The sequence below is a fragment of the Schistocerca serialis genome, chromosome 1, assembly GCF_023864345.2.
Source record: "Schistocerca serialis cubense isolate TAMUIC-IGC-003099 chromosome 1, iqSchSeri2.2, whole genome shotgun sequence".
NCBI classification, from domain to species: Eukaryota; Metazoa; Arthropoda; class Insecta; order Orthoptera; family Acrididae; genus Schistocerca; species Schistocerca serialis.
In genome coordinates, this window is record NC_064638.1 from 666,845,922 (window position 1) to 666,872,092 (window position 26,171).

Genomic DNA, 26,171 nt, shown 5'->3' on the forward strand with positions numbered 1-26,171 from the left:
CTGGTTTCAAAATTAAGATCTGCATAATAAATACTTAAAGTCAAATGATTTATGGGCTACACCAGCTTTGACATATATTGCTGCTCCACCTTTCTCTCTATTTAATCAACATTAAGTATCAGCTAACACATAGCCCTCTAACTGAGGCATGACCATGTCAGCCCTTATATGGTGCTCCGTGGAACATAAATAAACAGGCTTGGCCTGTGAAATGATTTTCATTTATTTGAGAGCCAGAAACTCCAGTTTGGACCATTATATTTTGGTGGAACATTATCGTTACTGGGAGTTCTTATGTTAAAGTGTTTGGGTGTTAAACGGAGTAAGTAATAACTTAATTTACTGTCAGGCACACTACTAAGGATCTGTTTGTGTACACATGACTTACAAATTGTCCAGAGCCTCCCATCATCGTTTTTAACAGTTGTTTTACTTTGATAATATGCACTTTGACAAATTTCTCATCCAAGAAGGTGCACCTTCATTATTGGATACTTGATGCACAGTACCTGAATGAAGCCAGCAGGATAAAAATAGATTTGTTGGAGAATATGGATTCCATGACATAAACAAATAGCAACCAGGAATAAGACTGGAAAAGATAAACATTTATTCTTAAGGAGTCAGATAACAGCCCATTAGCTGTGAACAGTGATATAACACTTAAGGACTTTAAGCAAACTGAGTAGCCAAAGAATGCTGACAAATTGGGTGAGAATAGGGCATATACAAATACTGTGAAGCAGTGACAACAACGCTTAATAAAAGCATTGAAGACAAATCACTACAAACGGAAATATGTGTAATGAAGAGAGGCTCCCGTAAGTAAGACAGAGATAAGAGTCAAGAAATTATTTTATCCATTTTGATTAGAGAACACTGCAGGTGTTTAGTGTAATTTAAAATCAAGAAAACTATGGGCAAGTGATATAATGCTTTCAGTTAATTGGCTAAACAAGAAGGTATAAGATTACATGGTATATACTTTTTAGCCAATGGTAAAATATGTTAAGAAAGAACATCAACAGAAAGTGCAAAGTAGCAAAATCATAATTAATAGGATAGAGAGAAAGAAAAACAAGAAACATAGGAAAAATTTATACTGGGTGCAGACTGATTAAATGCAATTTGTAAATAATAAGTGGTAAAGGTCTGAATCTCTAGAGTCAAAATGGAAATGTCCCTTATGTGCTAATGAAAGGGCAGATGTATAGAAATTTTTCAAATGGCTGTATGATGGTGAACAGCCATCACACCACGAGACACACAAGGTTGAAGTAGTGATTGATTAAATAGATTATCCAGAGCAAAAAAGTCTCCAAGTCAATAGGATACCATGTTCATTTACTAAAATCAGTTAGAAAACCAGGTATTTTGAGATTTTTTTTTACTGATGACGGAATCTCCAAAACAGATGGCATACTTTTTGAGCAGTTATTATTAACACATTTCCATAGAGGGCACAAGAAGAGGATTTTGAGACATATGCCATACCTCTCATGCTCATGTCACATAATCAAGAACTATATGTTTGTGTGCAAGAGATAGGGGGCGGGGGACACAGATGCGTGCATGATTGTGATAAAGAACTGTAGAGATATTATAACATGCCTGTATGCTTTCTAATAATCTGTTTTTATATCCATGACTCTGTTTTGGATGCAGATCATTACTCTGCCTTTTAATGTATAATAAATATGTAGATAATTCTAACATCAGTTATATGTAATGGTATTTATTGCTACACTAGTTTCCATATGTTTGATTTATATACTTACAAATTATCTATAATGTTTTGATTTTACATTACTGAATACCCAATATCATTGTAAAATGAGCCATGGATCACTGGAAATCCAGAATCATAAAAGGGAAAACTGAAGAGTTGTTGGATCAAGATCAGCTTAGGTAGGGGGAAGATAAAGGACCAGAGAAGCAGTTGTGACCTTGTACTTTCTAACAAAAATAAGGATTCAGAAAAAATTTACATACCATTATGGTATTTATGCATATTGCAATAATTTTCAGTACACTTACACAAACTGAGGATGATATGGATTAAGTGTAGAGAAAGATGAACAATCAACAATCTCTTCAAAAACAAAGGGAGATAACAGAACTTTAAAATCAGGACATTTGTTAAAAATAGTGCAAGACAAGATTTCATTATATATCTCCTGTTGCTTAACTTGTATGTCAAAGAAGTAATGAAAGAAGACATTAGGAAATAAATAAAAGCTCTGTGGAAACAAAGGACCTATAATGAGGTTTCAGAGTCAAGCAATTAGGCAAGATCAGTGGAAATCCAGGATGGAATAATGATAATATTATGAAAAGGATAGATTGCTATTCGCCATGCAGCAAGGTGCTGAATCACAGATAGGCACAACAGAAATACTGTCAAACAAGCAAGCTTTTAGCCAAAAAGGCCTTCATCAGAATTAGACAAAACACACACACACACACACACACACACACACACACATTTGCTCAAACACAACTCACACACACACGACCACAGTCTCTGGCTGCTGAGACCAGAGACTGGCAGCCAGACTGTTGTCGTACGTGTGTGTGAGCTGCATTTACATGTGTGAGTGTGTGTGTGTGTGTGTGTGTGTGTGTGTGTGTGTGTGTGTGTGTCGAATGGTGTCTGTCTTGCAAAAAAAGGGTTACACAGAAAGAAATGTAGATCTTTTGTGATAAATATTTCTTTGGGATAAATATTTCTGTGTCTTGTGTTTTGAATACACATGAAGACAGCAACAACTTTAAAATGAGTTCATAAGTTAATTTATTCTTTCATTCATTCCTTCATACATTGTTTACCACAAATAATTTGATGTAAATGGAACAATTAATTTTTTTAGGTATAGTATGCAACAACACTGGGAAGCAACTGTTATAAACTGCTTCTGTAGGCTGTATAACAATCATTTAAGCAAATATATACTGTTTATGTTTAGTTACACTTAAATGAATCTATCAAAATTAGTAGAAAACTCCCATTTTAAAAAAAAACTCACTGCTTCCTCAGTTATGCTAGATAGCTGCTATTTGCGTGATAACTATATGACTACACTGATTTTGATCAATAATAACAGTTATCTACATTTGGAAACAATACAAGCAGGTTTCAAGGAGCTTTGAGACTTATTGTAGCATTAATAACTCAGTTTCATAATCCAGAATAGAAGTTAATTTGTAAAAGTACCAGTTAATGAAATACATCTTTATTTTTCTTTCATATCTGAAGATATTTCCAACTTCTTGTTTTACATCTACCAGCAGCATGTTATAGATCCTTTTCCCTGTGTGCTGAATACCACTCCAAACTCTAAAAAATATGCAAAAGATGTTGTCATAGAAATAATTTCTATGTCTTGTATTGTGGTTTCATAAATGACAGTTCTTCAGAGAGTGACTTCTGTTACTGACAAAAAATGTGTTGCCGTGTGAGTGTAGAAATTCAAAGACATCTGAGGATGACTGCAAGATGTGCATTTATCTGTTTTGACACATTCTTATTGCTCATGCTTGTTTGGTAAGTACTTCATTTATTTCAGCTGTAGTGCCTCAGGAGATAATTCCACAGTACAACAGAGAGTGACAATTTGCAAAATTGACTAGTATCCCTATCTTCAAGATAACAAAACGTGAGATACTTTTAAACGAAAATATGTCAGACTGAGCATTTTCATTAGCTCATCTATATGTTAACCCCATTTCAGCTTGTTACCCATGTGGACACTCAGGAATTTTACACATAGTATTTCATATACTGTATGATCATTAATAACTATTTTTCTTATTTGTCTTAAATTGCGTAATGTAAGTCTTTAGGAAACTGAAAATTTAATTATTTGTCTTTAACCAGTTGTGGGTCTATCTGGCTGCTATGGGGGCTATAATTACTTTGGTTAAATTTGGAACTTGTGTTATCACAGTGGGGAAATCCTTTTGCTATAAAACAGCTTTTCTATCTTTTTTATGGTTTATCAGAATAATAAATTACTTTATTTCATGGTTTTCAACAGTTTTTATTTGTGAGCCTCAGTTACAAGGAAGTGCATATGATTGTTGTAAATAAGGAGGTTTACTTGACTATTTAAATGACAAGGTCCTGTAGATTTTTATTATTTCCCTATAATTACAAACATACATGTAAATATCTGTTCTCTAAATTTTCTCAATAGTGTTTGGTGAAAAGAAGGGTGTTTTTTTTTTCCCAGGGACTCTCATTTGCTTTAATGTCTTCTCTTAATCTGACCTGGTGGGGTCCCACAACTTGAACAGTACTCAAGAATGGGTTGTACTAGTGATCTGTAGGTAGTCTCCTTTTTAGGCGAGCTACACTTTCTTAAAATTCCCCCAATAAACCTAAGTCTGCCATTCATCTTTCCTACTGCCATCTTTACACGCTCATTCCATATCATTTCACTTTGCAGTTTTACACCTAGATATCTAAATGCTGTGTCTGTATCAAGCAGCACACCACTGTAGTTTTTAATGCTAATGTTAACCTGTTAAAATAAAGGTTCAAGCATATTTGTTTTGGAGCTACATATTGAATGGTAGCTGAATGGTGATTTGTTTATTTTGCAAGCTTTAAAATTTGTGATACAGCACGCTTCTTCATTTCATAGCACACTAGGGAATATAGAAAGATACTTGCTATCTTGTATTCTTATATTAGACAATGTGTATGCTTTCATTATTGGGCACTTCTTGGGGTAGCAAATATCCTTCCACATTTTCATTCTACACCAAATCATATATTCATAATGTTACTGGAAACTATTTCATTTGTTTTATATAAGCCCATTTGCAAAGAAATTTTTTTAACTGCTCATTATAGTAGGTGGATCATGAATAAAATAGTGTACTGGTACTCAGGACCTGGGTTCTCTCCTACATATTGCAAACAAATGCTATGATAATTCTACAAATAAAACTGTGAGAGTTCCTAATATTACCCTGAACTTATTATTACTTTATCATCAAAATGTTTAGACTTCCTCTGTGATCTATTATGTAGTGATACTGATTATTGCTATCACTATCTCTGATTTAATTATCAGCAAACACCTCCAGGTTTTCCAGGATGGAACATTCTAGTGACAGAGGTGGATAAAATGCTCATTGAATTGTAAAGTTTTCAGGATGGAAAGTTCTATGAAGGAGATGGATGCAACACTCACTGAATTGTAAAGTCATCCAACTGGAAACAAGAGAGCCTATAATCAGCAGTATACACTAACACATCTTCATTCACTCAAATAAAAACTTCCTTGCTAAATCTTGTGACATTTTACACTACTGGCCATTAAAATTGCTACACCAAGAAGAAATGCAGATGATAAACGGGTATTCATTGGACAAATATATTATACTAGAGCTGACATGTGATTATATTTTCATGCAATTTGGGTGCATAGATCCTGAGAAATCAGTACCCAGAACAACCACCTCTGGCTCTAATAACGGCCTTGATACGCCTGGGCATTGAGCCAAACAGAGCTTGGATGGCGCATACAGGTACAGCTGCCCATGCAGCTTCAACACAATACCACAGTTCATCAAGAGTAGTGACTGGCGTATTGTGACAAGCCAATTCCTTGGCCACCATTGACCAGACGTTTTCAATTAGTGAGAGATCTGGAGAATGTGGTGGCCAGGGCAGCAGTCGAACATTTTCTGTATCCAGAAAGGCCCGTACAGGACCTGCAACATGCGGTCATGCATTATCCTGCTAAAATGTAGGGTTTTGCAGGGATTGAATGGAGGGTAGAGCCACGGGTCATAACACATCTGAAATGTAACGTCCACTGTTCAAAGTGCCGTCAATGCAAACAAAAGGTGATCGAGATGTGTAACCAATGGCACCCCACACCATCACGCCGGGTGATACGCCAGTATGGGGATGACAAATACACGCTTCCAATGTGCATTCACCGCGATGTTGCCAAACACAGATGCGACCATCATGATGCTGTAAACAGAACCTGGATTCATACGAAAAAATTACGTTTTGCCATTCGTGCGCCCAGGTTCATCGTTGAGTACACCATTGCAGGCACTCCTGTCTGTGATGCAGCATCAAGGGTAACCACAGCCATGGTCTCCGAGCTGATAATCCATGCAGCTGCAAACATCGTTGAACTGTTCGTGCAGTTCTTGCAAACCTCCGTATCTGTTGACTCAGGGATCGAGACGTGGCTGCACGATCTGTTACAGCCATGCAGGTAAGAAGCCTGTCATCTCAACTGCTAGTGATACGAGGCCGTTGGGATCCAGCACAGCGTTCTATGTTACCCTCCTGAACCCATCGATTCCATATTCTGCTAACAGTCATTGGATCTCAACCAACGCGAGCAGCAATGTCGCAATATGATAAACCGCAATCGCGATGGGCTACAATCTGACCTTTATCAAAGTCGGAAACATGACAGTACGCATTTCTCCTTCTTACTCGAGGCATCACAACAACATTTCACCAGGCAATACCAGTCAACTGCTGTTTGTGTATGAGAAATCGGTTGGAAACTTTCCTCATGTCAGCATGATGTAGGTGTCACCACCGGTACCAACTTTGTGTGAATGCTCTGAAAAGCTAATCATTTGCATATCCCAGCATCTTCTTCCTGTCAGTTAAATTTCATGTCTGTAGCACGTCATCTTTGTGGTGTAGCAATTTTAGTGGACAGTAGTGTAATTTTTTCTTGCTGATTGCTCATATCTGTGTTTTATTAGTAATGAATGACTTGTAAATTTGTTGTATATATGTAATTAATTAGTCCCCTGTATTTTTCAGTATGGCTTTTTCTGTGACAATATTCTGCACAGAAGCTGCTGTTGCAATAATGATCTTAGTTTTGAGGAGATCCAAAATGGTTGGAGGTGAACTCGGTGGTCCAAAATGCATAAAATGGACAACAACATGTGTACTTCTGTCCCTCTGGCTCATATACCTAATACTGTCCAGCTTGGAAGTTTACGATGTGATTAAAGGATTCTAAATGTGGATAAGTGTGAGTATTTAACAGTAAAGTAACAATGTTTTATTTGAACTGTAATATGGTGCCAACTTTACAAGTCATTGCCAGTTTGTAAGATAACTGCAGTTGTTCTGTAGAGATGGAAATGGCACCATTTATGTTCTAAATCGCACATCACAACAAGAACTGACTTTTTGTTAGAAAATTGAGTGACAGAATGGATTTCATTATGGCAAGGACATGATTGGTAATACTGTTACTTGGGGCGCCATCTTGCCATAAGGTCATGTACTCTGAAATGAATATATATGTGAATTGTGTGAGATGTACTATAAAGCACACTTGTTATGACTGCTTATGCAGCAGGTGGATACATGATGGGGATCACAGCATGTCTGCAGTTTGAGCAGAGAGATGTAATTTCTATAGGAACTCAATCCAGAATGTAGTGTTATTGAGCCTCTAACTGCCAAAGAGTTGGAAGTGACCTTAATAAATGATGTGCCTATAGTACCATATATTGGTTTCAGGTGATTTTAATGAATCTCTATAAGCTAAATGATGGTAAAAGCAGAAACCTATGGGTTGAGTTTCAGAATGTTTTCAAATATGTAGTCTGTTAATAAATGAAATATTTTGATATGGTTTTCACAATCAACATGAAATGAGTGTAATGTAGCATTGCCACTTCTCAATCTTCCCATTCATTTGTTATTGTTCCTTTGAAAGCAAAATGTAATATAAAAAAGCACAAGAACACTGAAAATAAACTCAATCAAAGTGAAAGTGTTCATGTGTGCTGATCTGTGGAGTAAATATTGAAAAGATACATTTGAAGAGGATTTTATTAATAAGATTAGGTGTGCAAATGATATAGAGATAAGTAACTACCAACAAAACACATTCCCATCAGAAGAATTGTTTATACATCTACTCTTAGGGGTCCTTGTTTTTTTACTTTCATGTCACCATTCCATTTTCTGACATGTGTATGATAAATTATCAAATGTTACATTACACTCTTGGAAAATGACAGTGCTATTGAAGTCTTTAATTTTCATTTGCATTTCCATTTGCTCAATATATTTCCAGAAACTGGAAATTCAGTAGCTATTTCTGTGACTATGGCCCACTATCCAGTTTTTGTCTATTCAGTACTAACTGAAAAGGGTGTTATGTGACAACTGGTTGTATATTTGTGTAGGGTAAGAAATAATCCAGGTACTATTCATTCCCAGTGTCATGTGTATTTGTAAGCATGCACCCATTTCTATTTTTTAAAAATATATAAAAAGACATGAGAGCATCATCACCAACTATCTCATAATTATTGTCTACAGTTATCATTCCACACTGATAGCCTTTGCTTTTGTTATTTTAGTTCTGGTTTATTTAAAATTACCACCTCTTTTGAGCTCAGTGTTTTGACAAAATTATAGGGAAACAAACTCCTGAAGTGATTTCCCACGTCCATTGATATCTGTATATTTCGTCATCCATTGATATTTGCGTTTTTCATGAAGTACATAATGTAATTTTCCTGTAGAAAGTGCTTAATCTGATGGAAGCAAGAAAATTAATCACATGAAGTTTTCTGGTGCACTTTGTACTTTATGCGAGAATTAACAGTGGACGCTGATATTTTGTGCATATTCAATTTCTTAACTTTGGTGTTCAGCCTATTTCATCTGGCCATCTCTCATGACCTCCCTGCTGATGGGACATTTAAACTCTAATGTTCCTTCCTTCCTTTTTATTTCACCTTACTAGTTGTTTTATATATATCCTCGGAAAGAGATTTATTGGCAAATAACACATTTGTTATTGGAACACTTCCATACTCGGGCAGGAGACAACAACACTAAATCTCCTGCAACCATTGTCATGAATGATGTTTCAAATTTTCTATCTTTAGACAATTTTCCCTGTCACAAGTGTCACAGTGGAAATGCACTTTATGTTTTTTCTTTTGAGGTATAAAGAATGCACTGTGGAACATTTACAGTCATATCATTTCTGCTCAGTAAGCCCCAAAAGGTGGTACAAACTGATAATCTGACATTTATTCCATGTGTATTAAATCAACATGAGATAAGTATTATCTCTGTTCCCAAGCATTTGTTGTAAATATTTCCCTTCGCAGTATTCCCATTTCAAAAAACTGTTACAAATGGACGTTATTAAATATACATTCTTTTTGTATGTGTCTACATTTACTATCTCTTTAAGCCAACACAAAAAAATGCAAATAATTATATGAACACAGGGAGCTGGCACTGATGAATAAAAAGAAAGTGTTGTGCAATACAAGTTTAATCTATTTATTTCACCAAATTAAAATCTACTGAACAATTTCCAACAGAGATGCAAAATTACCTTTAGGGGATTGTCCTGGACTGAGAAATGAGAGTGATAACTGACCTCAAGTAACTTTGTCCACAACTCATAGCCCATCATGGATGGTAATGATTAGAGTGAAGCATGTTACAATCTACTTTTCCTGCACAATTCTTCATCTGACATTAATGTAGTGAAGCAGTGATAATAATCATTGCTGCCTATTAAAAAATTATACATATAATAAAGAAGTTTAAAATACTTTTAAAGAAATATCTCTTTCTCACATCTGAAATTTAACTTGCAAACTTTTGTCTTTGTGCATTTTTAATATCTCTAATGTTTTATAATCTAGATTTGACTTCCTGGATCTTCCTGTTCTCTGTAAATAGGCTTCTAAAATCTTTAATAACATTAATTCTTTTTATGTATGGTAAAGCCACTTTGAGGCACATTGAAAATGAGAATAAGATCAAAGGTAGATTTCATTGCAAAGACATATAGTACAGAGCAAAACTGATAATCGCATAAAGTTTAATTTTTGAGAGTACATCTTTCACACCTACAACAAGAAGGTAAAAAAAGGAATTTAAATTAACAGGTAGTAACAAAGGTGCTATCTTTAAGCTGATCTGTTATTTCTAACACCCTGTTATGTCAAAAACTAAACTTTTGCTGTAGCAATAAACAATACTTCTTTTAGAAATCGAGAGAGTTTAAAAAATTATTATAACAGAATAATATTTCAGAATGCATAAAGGTAAATGGAAAAGGTGAATTTGCACAAAATCCAGAAGTATTTAAGACAGAAACACCAATAAGCTTCAGTAAACTTCACCCTTTTGTATTTTGTCTGGTAATTTTGCTTTCTCGCCTTACTTTCCATCATTTTGACTTTCAATTACAATTCAGAAGTGTCCTTAAACTGCCACAAAAACCTGTCCATATAGTCTCTGTTTTACATTGTTCTAAAAAACATACACATCTGAACTACATGTCACTAGAACACAGCAGAAGCTAGTGTACTAGCAGCCTAATATCCCAAGTACACACAGTTTGTCCATTCATTAAAGCACTGTAAAATTGTAACCGTTACACAAACAGTGGTTGTACCATAGGTTATAATATCATGTAGTTTTGTACAGTAAAGGCATTATTTTGTTAGAATTCTAAGAACAAGAATCATTAACAAAATATTTTCCTCTTTTATTTATTTACTTAAGGTTTATAACATATACAGAAAATTCTTAAAGTCAGATATGTTCTATGTTAAAGATATGTGAAATGCTTGTCATCATGGCTGCTAAGTTCCCACTTCAGAACCATAATTTCCAGGTTACACAGAGAAATGACTGCCTTCTTAACTCCTTATTGTGGTAAAAGAACACTCATGAATATTGTGTCAGAAACATCAGAAAATATTTTCAGTTGTTGAAGTCTTTGTTGGTTATATTTATGAAATTAAAAAATTAAGAAGCAGCTAAGTTACTACAACATCTTTTGTATATGTTTTAAATTAACTACATACTGTACCTGTGAAATGAAAAAAGAAAATTTTAAGACTGTATCACATATTTCTATTCATACAATACGCTGCTTTGTATTCGTTGTGTAAGTATTCACGTTATATTTTTGTATCATGCCCGCTGTATAAATTAATACATCTTATATACCACAGAGGTCACGGTCTATTCCTCCTGAAACTAATAAAGAAATGTGAGAAAAATGTATAACAAAAAAAGCTCAAAAAGCAACCATTTTGTCATGCAATGCAGAATGGTTAGTGTTGCTATTTATTAGTGATACTACAGTAATCCATATACATAAAGTGTCAGTAGGGAAAATAAACAATTTTTTTGTATTGTTTTATTGCAAAAATGGAAAAAACTTTACAACCAAAAGTGTGAATTTGAAGATATTGTTATCATAAAACCAAATAGCACACTGAGTAATTACATCAGTAATGAAATAAATAGCTTTGGTTGCAGAGTTATTTTCATTAAACATGCTTTGATTATATTCTGCTGAAATATTGTTGTGGTCTGTACCACATAAAAGACATTGATGTGAGGCAATTATAAAGTTTCTTTGAACTTATGTGTGACGAAAATGTAATCTGATCCTGTGAACTTTCCAGAAAGTGTTTTTATTTCACGTTCTCCCCTTAGAATTGTGTCTTTTTACTGCTAATATTATTTCCCCCACAAATACTTCAATTGCTAATAATTATTCATCTTCATATATTTTGCACTATGAATAAAACAGAGATAAAATTTAGTAACTAATGTGATTGTATACTTATGTATTTCATCATCATAGAACAGCAGTTGCTCTCGGTAGATTGTGTTGATTTACTCCACTTACTTAAATGACATTATAAAAAACTGCCAACAGTCATGATATATCAATCAACATACAATAATAAATTATGTAAGTTCAGTATAGCGCCTATGTTTTGATCAGTAAAATATGGAAGTATTTTATCACCACATATCTGTGTGTCATTGATGCAGTAGAGTTATGAGAAAGGTTATTTCTTAGTTAGCTGCATATAGGTGAAGCTTATTTGTGCATCCGTCCAACCACCCTCCGTCCACCACTTCATGAAATACAACGAAATCTACCTATACCACTCTGCTTGCAGGCTTATTTTCTGTCACAGTTACTGAATTCTAGAGTTTTGCTAAGCTAAATTTAGTAGCTATAAAAAATCTTTGGTAGATAGACTTCATTTTCTGATTATCCAAATTCCTAACTTATCAAGATTACACCTATGTTTTTATTTTCAATTGCTTTATGGCTAATATCATCAAGTGACAAAATAAATAATTGTCTTCATGATGGCAGAATTAATACTGGTGTTGTAAGAATGAGCTTTTATAACAGAGAAGAAGCTCTTTGATGACATTTCAAATTTTGTGACAGAAAGTTACATGTAGGCCAACTGGACAGAGAAAAAAATACTTACAATGTTTTTTTGTCTCAAACAGAGTAACAACATAAAATATTAACATATCATTTATAGTTGTTGCTGTACCAGTAGCATTTGCCATTCTTGTCATTTTTTAACTTATTGAACTATATTCCATATGTAAAATTTTATACTTGTGCATTCAGTTAAAGTGCTATGGTTCATGATAATCATGTTTGTTACCCAAATAAATTATACCTATGTCACCTAATACTTTGTGGACAATGTTGCCACTCCAGTACAGTTCTTTATTGTATGTATTTTAGTGTTTATTTCTGTAGGCTGTTTGTGAATTAAGAACACAATTATTTTAAACAAAGTAGCAACAATACTTTGTTATTTCTCTGTTTGTCAGATATAATAATATCATAGTTTATTTTTTACAAGTTGTTGTCTCCTATCTGGGATGTCACGCAATGATGTATAAGATATAAAGAGGAGCACCTACCTATCACTTGCTGAAGCTGCAATAACGGGAACAGAGATACTAGTCACACAAAACAAAAGAGTTTAGAGATTGGTTACTGTTTTTGCCTCTTCTTTGAACTGTTTTTCTTGTCCTGCATAACTTTTGCTCCAAAGGATTAGCAGTTCATTAAGTTTCTGTTTGACATTCTCCATCTTTTCTTCTGAGTACCTACTATCCTGGTATCAGTTTCAGCTTCAGTGACTGGTGACTTCATTCTCTTCTTTGGTCTCATATGTAGTTAGTCTTCATTCCTGACTTTTGTATTCTGAACACACAAATAACCTGTCTGCAAGCTGAAGAACTTAAATACTCTGTGAATTATAACTGAAATAACAATCAATTATCTACAACCTTTTAAATCAGACCTTTAGATATGCAAAAAAATTCAAATGAGATTCATATACGCATGTGGCCACAAATGCTCCACAATCCTGTTTATTCTGAAGCATCTGCAATCTGGTATAGGAATTCATAACTGCTTCTGCAATTAAAGTTCTTATAATGTACAACAACAGACGATATATGCAGAGAAGTGACAAGCGACTGCTGTCATGCTGTAGTTTCTACAAACTGTTTCACAGTTTAAGTTACAAGATAAAAAAATTCTGGAGGGATGTGGGTAGTCACAGAGATTTCTCTCAGTCTACTCTCAACATTTACCACTGTACATATCTGTATATTTGTATATAATGTAAAAGTCAAGTTGTGCCATTATAAATGTTTAGATAATAAGAAAAACAGTGTATGTGTTGCATTTTCAATGATGTTTGCATGTAAGAGCTAAAAAATTCAGATACAAGAAAAAAATCATTTCTGATTAAGCAGTTATTTTGTAAATATTTAGTTCTTCCAGTGAAAACTTTTAAAACAAATTGTATATAGAGGATATAAATACATGTTGTTATGACAGGATGTCTTAAATGAGTCTGTTGTTTTGTTATGAAAGATGTTTACAATTTTATAGTGGACAAAAACAATTGTCCCATAAGTTGTGTAATAAAAAAATTTTGTTGCTTTTTAGAATTTATTGTTGCTGCTTTTACCAACCCTTCATAAACTACAACAAAATGAGAAGACGAATAATCTGGTACTTACAGTAGTTTAATAAAATGCAAACATGCATATGTGTGCATATGTACCCACAAACACACACTCCCTTACATACACACACACACACACACACACACACACACACACACACACACACACACACAAACCAAGAAATTCTGCAAATGCCTGAAGATGGAGAACTGTCTTGGTATTTAATCACTCAGAAATCAATTGCAGTGCTGTGTGTTTTATGGAGTAGTATGTGATGGTGCAAATAAAAATAGAGCATTATGTTAAGTAAGACCATGTTCTTCAAGAAAGCTGCCAGCATTTTATTTTGGGGTAAAAAATTGTAATATTTAGAAATATAGAAGAAAAGAGTATTTTATATTCTGTCTGATGTAGTTTTGTATAGTGACAATGGTGTTGCTGCAACTACTACCAGCACCACTAACACCACCCCACCACCAACCCTTGTGTCATTTCTTTTGCAATGGATCTGTATATGATGATTATACAGCCATTTTCCTTCTCTTATATGGTGGCTTTCCATTGACGAAGACTACAAAGTGCTCAGCTCCTTCTCTTACAATTTCCTATGGCCCTTTCCCCCACCTAATAATTGCCATAAGTTATAAAGAACCAGAAAAACATCATACAATGCTTAATGTCTTTGTGACATCACACTCAATTACTTTTAGCTGAATATGCATTTAAAAATATTGGAGAATCCAGTGAATGATTTTCTTTAAATTTATGATATGCCAGTCTGATGGCAATCAGATCCAAAAATATTTATTATTCTTTTTGTAAATTTTTTATAGGATGATTGTCCAATTTCTGATTACATGAACTCAGGATAGGACAGATGCTACATCAATACCACTTTTCTGTTGCATGATCAGTGGCTGCCTTGACAGGATTTTATACTTTGTGTCCTGCAGTGTGGTACTTGCTGCTCTATTCACTCCAGAAAAATCAGTTAATCCAAACTGAGCAACGCTTTGCATTTAAAGTAAAGCATTTTCAGAACTCAAGTAATTTCTTTACATCTTTTTTTAATAAATTAAACAAGTAACATAAGCTTCCTAATGATCCATTTTGAAATAAACTGCAGAATTGGAGGAAAAAATCAAATGAACCTTCACAGGAGGTGAGGGTATGTGATCTTAATTCAGTGATTACAAAATCAAGTCAAATTTACAAAGAACTTTGCAGTATGAGCACACTTATCAGTATGACATTGCACTCCTTCTAAGCTAGATGCATGCACTGATTCACTTAGGAATGGTAACATAAATCCGCTATATCCTCCCCTAAGGTAACCTTGCAAACAAAGGTTGCAAATGCTCATAGATATCTTGGATATTGGCAATGGATTAGATTTACTTTCATTCCGATTGATCTGTAGTGAGGAGGTCCTCCAGGATCTAGAACAGTCAGAAAAATTATAATACATGACAAATGTTTAGAACTGAAACAAATAAGCTAATGTACCTTCCACAGGTCCCAAGTGGAATGATCATCATTTTTTTTAATGAAAACTATATGAAAAAATCATTTTGCAAACACTCATTTACTAAGATCACATTAATGCACTGAACTTAATATTTAGAAAAATGTTTTTTTTTTATTTATAATGTAATAAACATATAATAGAACTATTACAATACTTATTTACAATGAACACATTACTGCACTGAAATGGTGCAGAATACTGCACTGAAATGGTGCAGAAGTTAGAGTGTACACACACACACACACACACACACACACACACATAAATCAGTTGGTCTACTGAGAAATTCATCAACAGATTAGAAGGAGTTGGCCACCAATAAATCTTTTAGGCTTCTCTTAAACTGAATTTCATTAGTTGTTAAGCTTCTTATGGGTGCTGGCAAGTTATTGAAAGTGTGTTCCTTAATAATGCACATCTTTTTGTACAAGAGTAAGTGACTTTAAATCCTTGCGAAGATTATTCTTATTTCTAGCACTGAGTTCATGAATTGAGCTGTTGGTTTGGAAAAGTGATATATTTTTAATGACAAATTTCATTAAGGAATAAATATATTGGGAAGCAGTATTTAGTATCCCTAGTTCCCTAAACAAGCTTCTGCAGGATGTTCTTGAGTTCACACAACATGTAACTCCTATTGCGCCTGGAAAACTTTAGCTTGGCTTGATGAATTACCCCAAAAAATAATCCCATATGACATTATGGAATGAAAGTAAGCATAGTATGCCAGATTTTTCATTTCTATATCCCCTATGTCTGACACAATTTGCATTGCAAATAGAGATTTGTTAAGACACTTCAGCAGTTCTGTGGTGTGCTCCTCCCAGTTGAATTTATTATCAAGCTGTAATCCCAAGAATTTAACACTGTCCACTTCCTCTATCTACTTGTCGTCGTATGTTAGGCAAATACTTGTGGAACACCCCTTACAAGTTCTGAGATGCATGTAGTGTGTGTTTTCAAAGTTTAGTGACAAAGAATTGGCTAGGAACCAGTGATTAATGTCCACAAATATTTTATTAGCTGGTCTTTCCAAGACTACACTTAATTTGCTATTTATTGCAATGTTTGTATCATCAGCAAACAAAACAGACTTGGCATCTGGTAATGTTACTGATGAAAGGTCATTGATACTCACAAGAAAAAGTAAGGGCCCTAAGATGGAACCTTGTAGGACCCCATGTGTAATTAGTTCCCAGTTGGATGATGCCTGGTAACTTAATACATGTCTCTTTCCTAATAACACCATTTGTTTCCTGCCAGAGATACAAGATTTGACCCATTTTGCAGCATTTCCTGTTACACCATAATATTCTAATTTACTTAAAAGGATATTGTGATTTACACAGTCAAATGCCTTTGACAGATCACAAAATATACCAGTTGCCTGCAATTTTTTGTCTAATGAATTAAGTTCATTTTCACTGTAAGTGTAGATAGCCTTCTCAATATCAGAACCCTTCAGAAATCTGAACTGCAACTTTGACTGTATGTTATTTGTGATAAGATGGTTATAAAGCTGATTGTACATTACCTTTTCTAAAATTTTTGAGAATGCTGGGAAATGTGCAATTGGACAGAAATGTGATACTATTTCTTTACCTCCCTTCTTAAACAGTGGCTTAACTTCAGCATACACTCCTGGAAATTGAAATAAGAACACCGTGAATTCATTGTCCCAGGAAGGGGAAACTTTATTGACACATTCTTGGGGTCAGATACATCACATGATCACACTGACAGAACCACAGGCACATAGACACAGGTAACAGAGCATGCACAATGTTGGCACTAGTACGGTGTATATCCACCTTTCGCAGCAATGCAGGCTGCTATTCTCCCATGGAGACGATCGTAGAGATGCTGGATGTAGTCCTGTGGAACGGCTTGCCATGCCATTTCCACCTGGCGCCTCAGTTGGACCAGCGTTCGTGCTGGACGTGCAGACCGCGTGAGACGGCGCTTCATCCAGTCCCAAACATGCTCAATGGGGGACAGATCCGGAGATCTTGCTGGCCAGGGTAGTTGACTTACACCTTCTAGAGCACGTTGGGTGGCACGGGATACATGCGGAGGTGCATTGTCCTGTTGGAACAGCAAGTTCCCTTGCCGGTCTAGGAATGGTAGAACGATGGGTTTGATGACGGTTTGGATGTACGGTGCACTATTCAGTGTCCCCTCGACGATCACCAGTGGTGTACGGCCAGTGTAGGAGATCGCTCCCCACACCATGATGCCGGGTATTGGCCCTGTGTGCCTCGGTCGTATGCAGTCCTGATTGTGGCGCTCACCTGCACGGCGCCAAACACGCATACGACCATCATTGGCACCAAGGCAGAAGCGACTCCCATCGCTGAAGACGACACGTCTCCATTCGTCCCTCCATTCACGCCTGTCGCGACACCACTGGAGGCGGGATGCACGATGTTGGGGCGTGAGCGGAAGACAGCCTAACGGTGTGCGGGACCGTAGCCCAGCTTCATGGAGACGGTTGCGAATGGTACTCGCCGATACCCCAGAAGCAACAGTGTCCCTAATTTGCTGGAAGTGGCGGTGCGGTCCCCTACGGCACTGCGTAGGATCCTACGGTCTTGGCGTGCATCTGTGCATCGCTGCGGTCCTGTCCCAGGTCGACGGGCACGTGCACCTTCCGCCGACCACTGGCGACAACATCGATGTACTGTGGAGACCTCACGCCCCACGTGTTGAGCAATTTGGCGGTACGTCCACCCGGCCTCCCGCATGCCCACTATACGCCCTCGCTCAAAGTCCGTCAACTGCACATACGGTTCACGTCCACGCTGTCGCGGCATGCTACCAGTGTTAAAGACTGCGATGGAGCTCCGTATGCCACGGCAAACTGGCTGACACCGACAGCGGCGGTGCACAAATGCTGCGCAGCTAGCGCCATTCGACGGCCAACACCGCGGTTCCTGGTGTGTCCGCTGTGCCGTGCGTGTGATCATTGCTTGTACAGCCCTCTCGCAGTGTCCGGAGCAAGTATGATGGGTCTGACACACCGGTGTCAATGTGTTCTTTTTTCCATTTCCAGGAGTGTATTTCAACCACTCAGGACATATTCCACTGATAAACAATTGGTTACACAGGTAGCTTAATATGTTACTTAACTCAGAATCACATTTTAATTAACTTTGTTGGTATTTCATAAAACCCACTAGATGTTTTTGATTTTAAACATTTTATGACAGACATTACTTCTGCTGGGGTAGTGAGGATCAAATTCATATTATGGAAGTTACTTGAAATTTCTTGTCTGAGGTATTCCATAGCAGTTCTACTGGTCTCCTCCTTCACTATATCCCATATTGTCTTTATTTTGTTATCTGATATGACTTTCTTTTCCTTGTAATGAATTTGCTTTGATGTCTGTATTACAGTCTTTAATATTTTGCAGTATTTCTTGTAGTGTGCTATAGCATCAACATCACAACTGTTTTGGATTGACAGATACAGTTTTCTTTTTGTTTAAGTAATCCATTGAGTAATCCATGGCTTCTTTGTAGACTTTGCTCTAACCTTGTCTAGTTTTGGGGGAAAACAGTGTTCAAATAAGGTAAGCACATTATTACCAAAGTTTTATATTTTTCATTCATGCCATGAGCACTGTAAACATCACTCCAGTTAATGTCACTGAGGAGTGTCCTAAAATAATCAATTTTTGGCTTATTGATTACCCTTTTGAGCTCAGATTTAACAGATTTTATGTCCTGTTTAGTATTAACATTTAACAGAAGGAACTGCATGTCATGGTCTGAGAGGCCATTGACTATTGGTTTTGTAATATAATTTTGTTCATTGGACTTTTCTATAAAGATATTATCAATGGCTGTTAGTGAGCAATTGGCTACCCTAGTGGGGAATGTTACAGTGGGAATTAAGTTGAACAATAGTGTTACTAACTCAAATAAGTTCTTACTGGGAGAGTCTTTAAGGAAATCTACATTGAAGTCACCATCAACCACTATTTCTTTGTTTCTGGTTGTTAAATGGGCCAGTACAGCTTCGGGGTATTATGAAGGATTTTTTTGTGAAATTCTACTTCTGTTACACATGCATCTATTGCTGTTCTAGGCAAAATTTATGAATGTCTATGTTCTTAAATTTATGACAGTTCCTGATGAATGTGGCAATTCTTCCTTTCTCCATTTCTGCTCCACAAAAGTGAGATGGTAATGTAAATCCTGTAACACTTAAAAGTTCTATACCAGTGGTCACATGATGTTCAGAGAGGCAGATTATGTCAGCTGAGTTTGAGGACTCTAATTCATCTATGCAGATAATTAATTCATTAATTTTATTTCTCAGTCATCGAATATTTTGATGTAATAAAGTTAGTTGACATTGCACATTGACTGAGTTAAAACTGGGTAGAGTTGAAATTTCTGCTGATTGTTGAATTCTGCTTGAATTATGTTTTTTGGTTTCTTTCTCAAACTGAAGGTTTGTTGCAATCCTAACATCTCTTAAAACTTGGTTTGTTTCTGTCCTCCCTATCCTAAAAAAAGGGTCTTTTCTGAAACCTATAACCACTGGTATTTTATCACTCATGACAGTGCCTCCCCCCTTTAACTTTCCTGCTATTCCCCAGCCAGTTTACCCTTCCCTTTTCTGCTGAGGTTAAGTCCATGCCTAGTATAATCCCACCTATTGAGAGAATCAACAGGAACCACACCAATGTGTGACCCTGCACCCAACAAAGCAGCCGTTCCAACTCCAAATTAACTCTCTTGACAGAAGAGTTCAAATGCGGTTGGTCATGGCACCCAAGAACAGATACAAATTCAACACTAGTATGCTTCAATGCTGATGCTATCTTTGCCAGGTCACACTCTATACTGTACCCAGGATCTCTGTTAATACTATTACCTGGTCCACCCACTGTAACCACAGTGTCTTCCTTAGTGAAATCTTTGCAAAGTGATCCTAAATCCTCTGTCACCTGCTCCAGACCACCACTAGGTTTAAAAAAATTGGTGACCTGGTGTTGTGATCCTAGTTCATCATGCAAAAGTTGGTCAACACCTCTTCCATGGGAACTACCTAACAATAACACTTTCTTTCTCTTTACTGATTTCCCTACATTCTTACTTTTCAATTTGCTGCTAAAAGTCTGTTGTGCCCTGTCTACACCTGCAACTGCTTGAGGCTCACCAGCTTCTAACTGAAGCAACAGGTCAAATCTATTTCCCATATTCACCACGAAGCTGTCAGACATAGTTCTCGGTCTGTTCCTCCTGTTGCCTGTTGCCACTTCCCACCTCTCTTTACCCTTCTCCCTCCTTAACTTGTCAAGATCTCCCCTCGCCTTGTCTAACTCTGCCTGAAGGGCGGCAATTTTCCCCTCCAATTCTAGAAACTTCCTATCTCTACTACATATCCTACAAAACCACTGATGAGTCTCATTTACTTCCCCTGTTCCCATGCCACTAGAGTCACCCACATGGAAAAAACTACAACACTCGTCACACCAAAGCCCTGACCTAACAATTCTACAGCAAGTCAAGCAATTTTCACTCATGTTAAATGTAATAATTTATTAAGAATAAGTCAGTTAAATTACAGATAAACACGAAAATATGATTCCACAAATTTGGCCTATTCGCATCTGTATGTTAACAAAAACGACAGTGCAAACTTTCTGTAACAACATCTTAATCTTTAAGCTACTTTCTGGAAATGTGAGTTAGATAATGAAGAGGTACGCTACAGTTAAATTGCTGGAGAGAGCAAAAAACAATTAAACAAAATTCTGTAGATTTGCTGCACCAAAACGTAAACAGAAAATACAACTGTAACTCAACTGTACAATCTTTTCACGTTTTCTGCTATATTACGTAAAGAAAAATGAAACCTTTAATGGTACACTTAAAAAGTACACTAATACACCTATTTACCACATAATCAGTTTTTGTAATCTAAAATGACTTATATTTACAAGAACACCAAAACTCGCACTAGTCATCTGGCTGCAGGGCTGCCAACTATGGGACATAGTTGATAACCAAACTGTTCCTACACAGTTTCTATTGGGCACAGATCTATGGACCTTGCTAGCCATGGCAAAAACCTCAACACCATGCAGGCAGTTCTTAGAGACATGTGTCATTTGTGGGCACGTATTGTCCTGTTGAAAAATGGCACCACAATACTGTTGTGTGAGAGGTTACATATAATGCTGCAGCATTTTCAAGGCATACTGTTGTATCATGAGTTCCCTCATTCACTACCATCTGTTACCTGAAGTCATACCCAATGATTCTTCACACCATGACACCAAGAGTTACACCAATGTGTCTCTCCAAGACATTGGGAGAGAGGTACGAGAAGTACTACCATATTTGCCAACAATGGTCAGCTTGAGTAGTGCACAACCAATATTCATCATCATACACAGTGTGATGGCATTCATCAGCAGTCTATACTTTTGGGTCATGACACCACTTCAACTGCAGTCACTCGTATTGTGGTGTTAACGGCAGTCTATGTGTGGGATGGTAATTCCCTAGCCTGGCTGCTGCTAGTCTCTGATCCATGTGGAATGATACAGAAAGTGCAGAGATGAATGGTTCACAATGAGATTGTTGCACACTATGGTGATCCTCCTTTGTGATTGACAGACATAGTCAACAAATATGTTTGCCCTCACATTTCCATGCTCTCCAAAATCATACCACCTTCACATCCTAATGTGCCACAAAACTGGATATTGTGGAATGGTTCCCTGCTTGCTTAGCCTGTCAAGACCTTAAAGTCTCGCAGTTCAAGTGGTAAATCAAACACTGTACAAATACAGATGTTAAGTGGTAACTATTCAAGACACATGTTTTCACAGATACACAGAATTGTCACATAGATGTCTTGCACTTAATACCTGATCCCCAACTGACTATCCTGGGTGACATCTGATTATTTAAAGACTGTGTTTGAACAAATTGTTATTTTAGAGACTACACAATCATTTGGAAAGCTGCCTGAATTGTTAAAGAGGGACTCACATGATATAATGTGTATGCACAAGTCTTCAACATCTATATCTGATTAACCATTATTCACAGAGAGTCTTTCCTTTAAATGATTACAATTAAGCACAAGATGGGTGTTACCTTGAACATTGCTGAGTTTAAACAAAAGAAACTACATGACAAATCAAATCTTTCTTTTACTGACATCAGAGCCTGGTCCAAAATGCACAAGTAGACATTAACCTCGAAAGAAATTTTTGAGTCTATTTGAGTTGCCTTGTCTTCCTGTCCATAATCAAAAGTTTCCAGTTTTCTGGTGCTTTAGAGGTCTGTATGCTTCTATTTCTAATTTTGTAGCTATTTCTTTATCATTATTTACAGCTACATCAAATGTTTTGTCAGTTTGACAGCTGAGCAACAAGATTTTTAAAGCTGCTGAAGCATATAAAGTAACATGCATATTCACATTAAAAAAATGAATAATTTTACTAACAAAGTTTACTTTTGTGAATGCATAATGCCATAAGTTTCTTATAACCAATATATGATTTACAGGAAAATAGTCACAGTTGAGGAAAATTAACTGATTTATTAAACTCTATATGAGACTCCATGTTCACTTTAAGTTGAGAAATACTTGTTACAATGAATCACAATGGCAATGTGATCCTTGAACAAATAATTACTTTTTTAACAGCGAATAAGATTAGGTCAGCCTTATCATATTCAGGAAATTTTCCTCCTCCTCCTAATCCTTCCTCCTACCCCCTGTCTCACCTTGAAGGACTTGCAGTGTTGAGGACTAAGACTAAAATTCTTTCATGGCCTTTCAGTTATGAGTTTTGTGTCACTTCCCTAATTTCTTAAGACAAATGTGTGGATGCTTCTTTTGAGTAGGAAACAGGGAAACAGCCAATTTCCTTCCCCATCCTTGCCAACTGTGACCTTGTGCTTCATCTCTACTGACTTTGTTCTTGTTGGGAAATTAAACCTTAATCTCCCTTTCTTCCTTCTTGTTTATTTTCCATATAATACTCTCACCATAGTCACATCCAGACATCTGCTACACAGATAAAAATCAGTATTGCAGTGTGTCCTCTACCTATATTATCTATGGATTTTTTCTCCCAGAAGTTATATGTCTCAGTCCTTCCTACATGTGATACGAGACCTATTCAGAAAGCCAAAAGTTATGGCAGGGAAACCACTGTGAAAATCAAAAACTTTTTATTTGCAACAGTTAGCTACACCTTCCAGCCACTTCTCAACATAGTCACCACTTCAACTTAGACATCAGTTGTAGCATTGTACCAACTTTCCAGTATCCTCGTCATAGAAGGCAGCTGCCTGTGCTTCTGCCAATTCTCTATACCGATTTACAGCTCCTTTTCTGTACTAAAACATTGTCTTCATAGCCTGCAGTTCATGTGAGCATAGAGGAAACTCTGTGGGAACCAATTATGGGTTGTATTGTTGGTAATCAAACACTTCCTATCTAAAATGCTGGAGGAGCATCTTCATTGCCCCTGCAGAGTGTCATCGAGTATCGTCAAGAAGATGCAACTGCATCACAGTTGTGTTATGTTGGCTGCATGACATCAGGTGAAATCTCTCACCAGCCCCTCATACTATTTTCTAGGCATCTTTAGTGCTCACTGTATGCTCATAACTGAAAAGAATGATGTGATGTGATCAGTTGATGGGCTTACTAGAGACACTGTCTGACACACGTGCAAAACTTCAGCATATTTGGCCTAAACACACAATTCTTCCCACACTTCTCAGGAGTGTGCCATAAAAACTGCACTCATAAAAATAACTTTTTGAGAAAATTGCACCTCAAGAGTCATAGATTTTTATACTTAATATTTGTTAATGAATTATTTTTTTATATTTTGAATTTGAAACACTAGAACCATGAAAATTTACAACAATGTTGCTTAAGATATATACCTTGTATAGTAAAATATTCATTAAAATGCACTGAAAGGTGTAACAACTTCTGTTCCGAACTGCAAATGCAAGCTGGTGTATCCTACTCAGTTCCTTTAAGTGTAAAATGTCATTTTAGAGAGTAAAAAATGCTCTGTTTGATGATGAGAGCTAATTTCTCTCAGTTGAATTGCTAAAAGGTATAATGGGGTATACTATCCAGTGCATGCATACTGAAAGAAGGAAGAAATGAAGTTTTACATCCAGTCAACAGCTAAGGTAATTAGAAATGAAGTTTTGTTTTTTGGAAGAGAAGGGAGTGTGTGTAGCCATTTTATTGACTCATCTCAATATTTCCTTAAATTGGTTGAGAAAACTGAAATTGGTGGCTGGTCAGGAAATTGAACCAGGTCCCTTAAATGCAAGTAAAGTCCATTTGCCACTATATCAGTCATGGTCAGTCATGCATAAGTATATGAGTGTGGTTGTACTTTATGCTCCCTTTGTCTTTCTTAAAGTACTCAGTAACAACACATCTATCACTTAATTTATATCACTGCATTAAATTTCAAATAAAAGCTAGATTGGTTCCTTCGTAAATTGTACCAGAATATTTTGTGCCACTTGGTACTGGGTCACCTTTATCTTGTCCTATCAATTTCAGTGCACTGAATTATTTACAAAGAAAAGGAAAAATTATTTTTTTTAATATTGCAAATTTTCTGACAACTGATGAAGATGATAAGTTACAAGTTGATGTTACTGTAGTTTGTAGAGAGGGCACTATACCTGGGGTATTGTATATTTTTAATATTTTTGAAGAAACATGTTAAAAACCAATGTTATATTGACTTTTAAATTGTTTTCTTGCACAAAAAACACTGGAATGCACTATTCTTTTTTTTTTCATTTTTCCTGAGAGTTACAGGTGATGCCTCTTCTCTCCCCTCCCCCCCCCCCCCCCCCTCTTCCCCATAAGGGGCATATTTGGTGGGGAGAGTATCACAGAGAATGGCTGCTCTATTTGGATTCAAAATATGCTGTTTGCTGCTTATGTTGTTTTTAATACAAAGCATAATAAATTTTGTGAGGGCATCAGTGACTGGCAGCAATTAGCCTTATATCAAACAGGCATGAGAAAAGTTCTACACATTTCAGCAACTATAAAAATGGATTGTGCTGAGTAAGTCTTTAAAAGACAAAAACTTGTAGATTCTGAAAAGGAGTGCTGGTACAATATTATTACACATTTTATAAATGTGATTCAGTTTTTGAGACCACAAATCATGGTGTTTCATGGAAAGAGTAGAAAATCAAATAACTGAAGCAATGGGAATTTCCTGAAATGCATTGTAACATTAGGAAAATTTGACTGAAGTATTGTTGAACACATAAGATGCACGATGAATGATACAAGTCTCTTGAATATGGATTAGAGACAATATTCAAAATAATTTTTGTACTTACAACCCAAATACAAAGTCACATTTTAAATTTATGTAAAATTAATAAATATGTTTCAGTTATGTCACTGTGCTCCCAATTATTCACATGTAAAACAAATGAGTATTATTATTAGATTCATTATTTTCAACCATGCACGCTGACTATGTGGGTGCACCAGGGCTTGAGCACCCAAATACATTATCTTGTGGGTACACCATACCCATAATTTTTAGTTTGGTAAAAACAAAATAAAATAGTTATTTCTCACTAGCCTGTATGAAAAATTAACGAACTATTAAAACATTGAGATGGAAATTAAAATTTCTAACCTCAAAAATATATCTGTTTGTTTCATATGTCTTTGTGCAAAGACAACCAAGCAACACGTTCCCCTACTGCTTATCTTTCTCTGATCAAGTCAACAGCACTCCCCAGAATAACAGTCGCACTTTACTGTCTTTTTGGC

General features: G+C 36.1%; 1 protein-coding gene across 1 annotated transcript in view; it reads left to right on the forward strand.

Moving 5' to 3' along the window:
- The window catches only part of LOC126422203 (sodium/calcium exchanger 1-like), a 332,770-nt gene that overhangs the window by 289,195 nt on the left and 17,404 nt on the right, over positions 1–26,171 (forward strand). The window contains exon 9 of the mRNA XM_050087242.1: positions 6,815–7,031. Within this exon, the coding sequence (XP_049943199.1) occupies positions 6,815–7,019 (205 nt within the window). The 3' untranslated portion in view covers positions 7,020–7,031. The remainder of the gene's footprint in view (positions 1–6,814; positions 7,032–26,171) is intronic.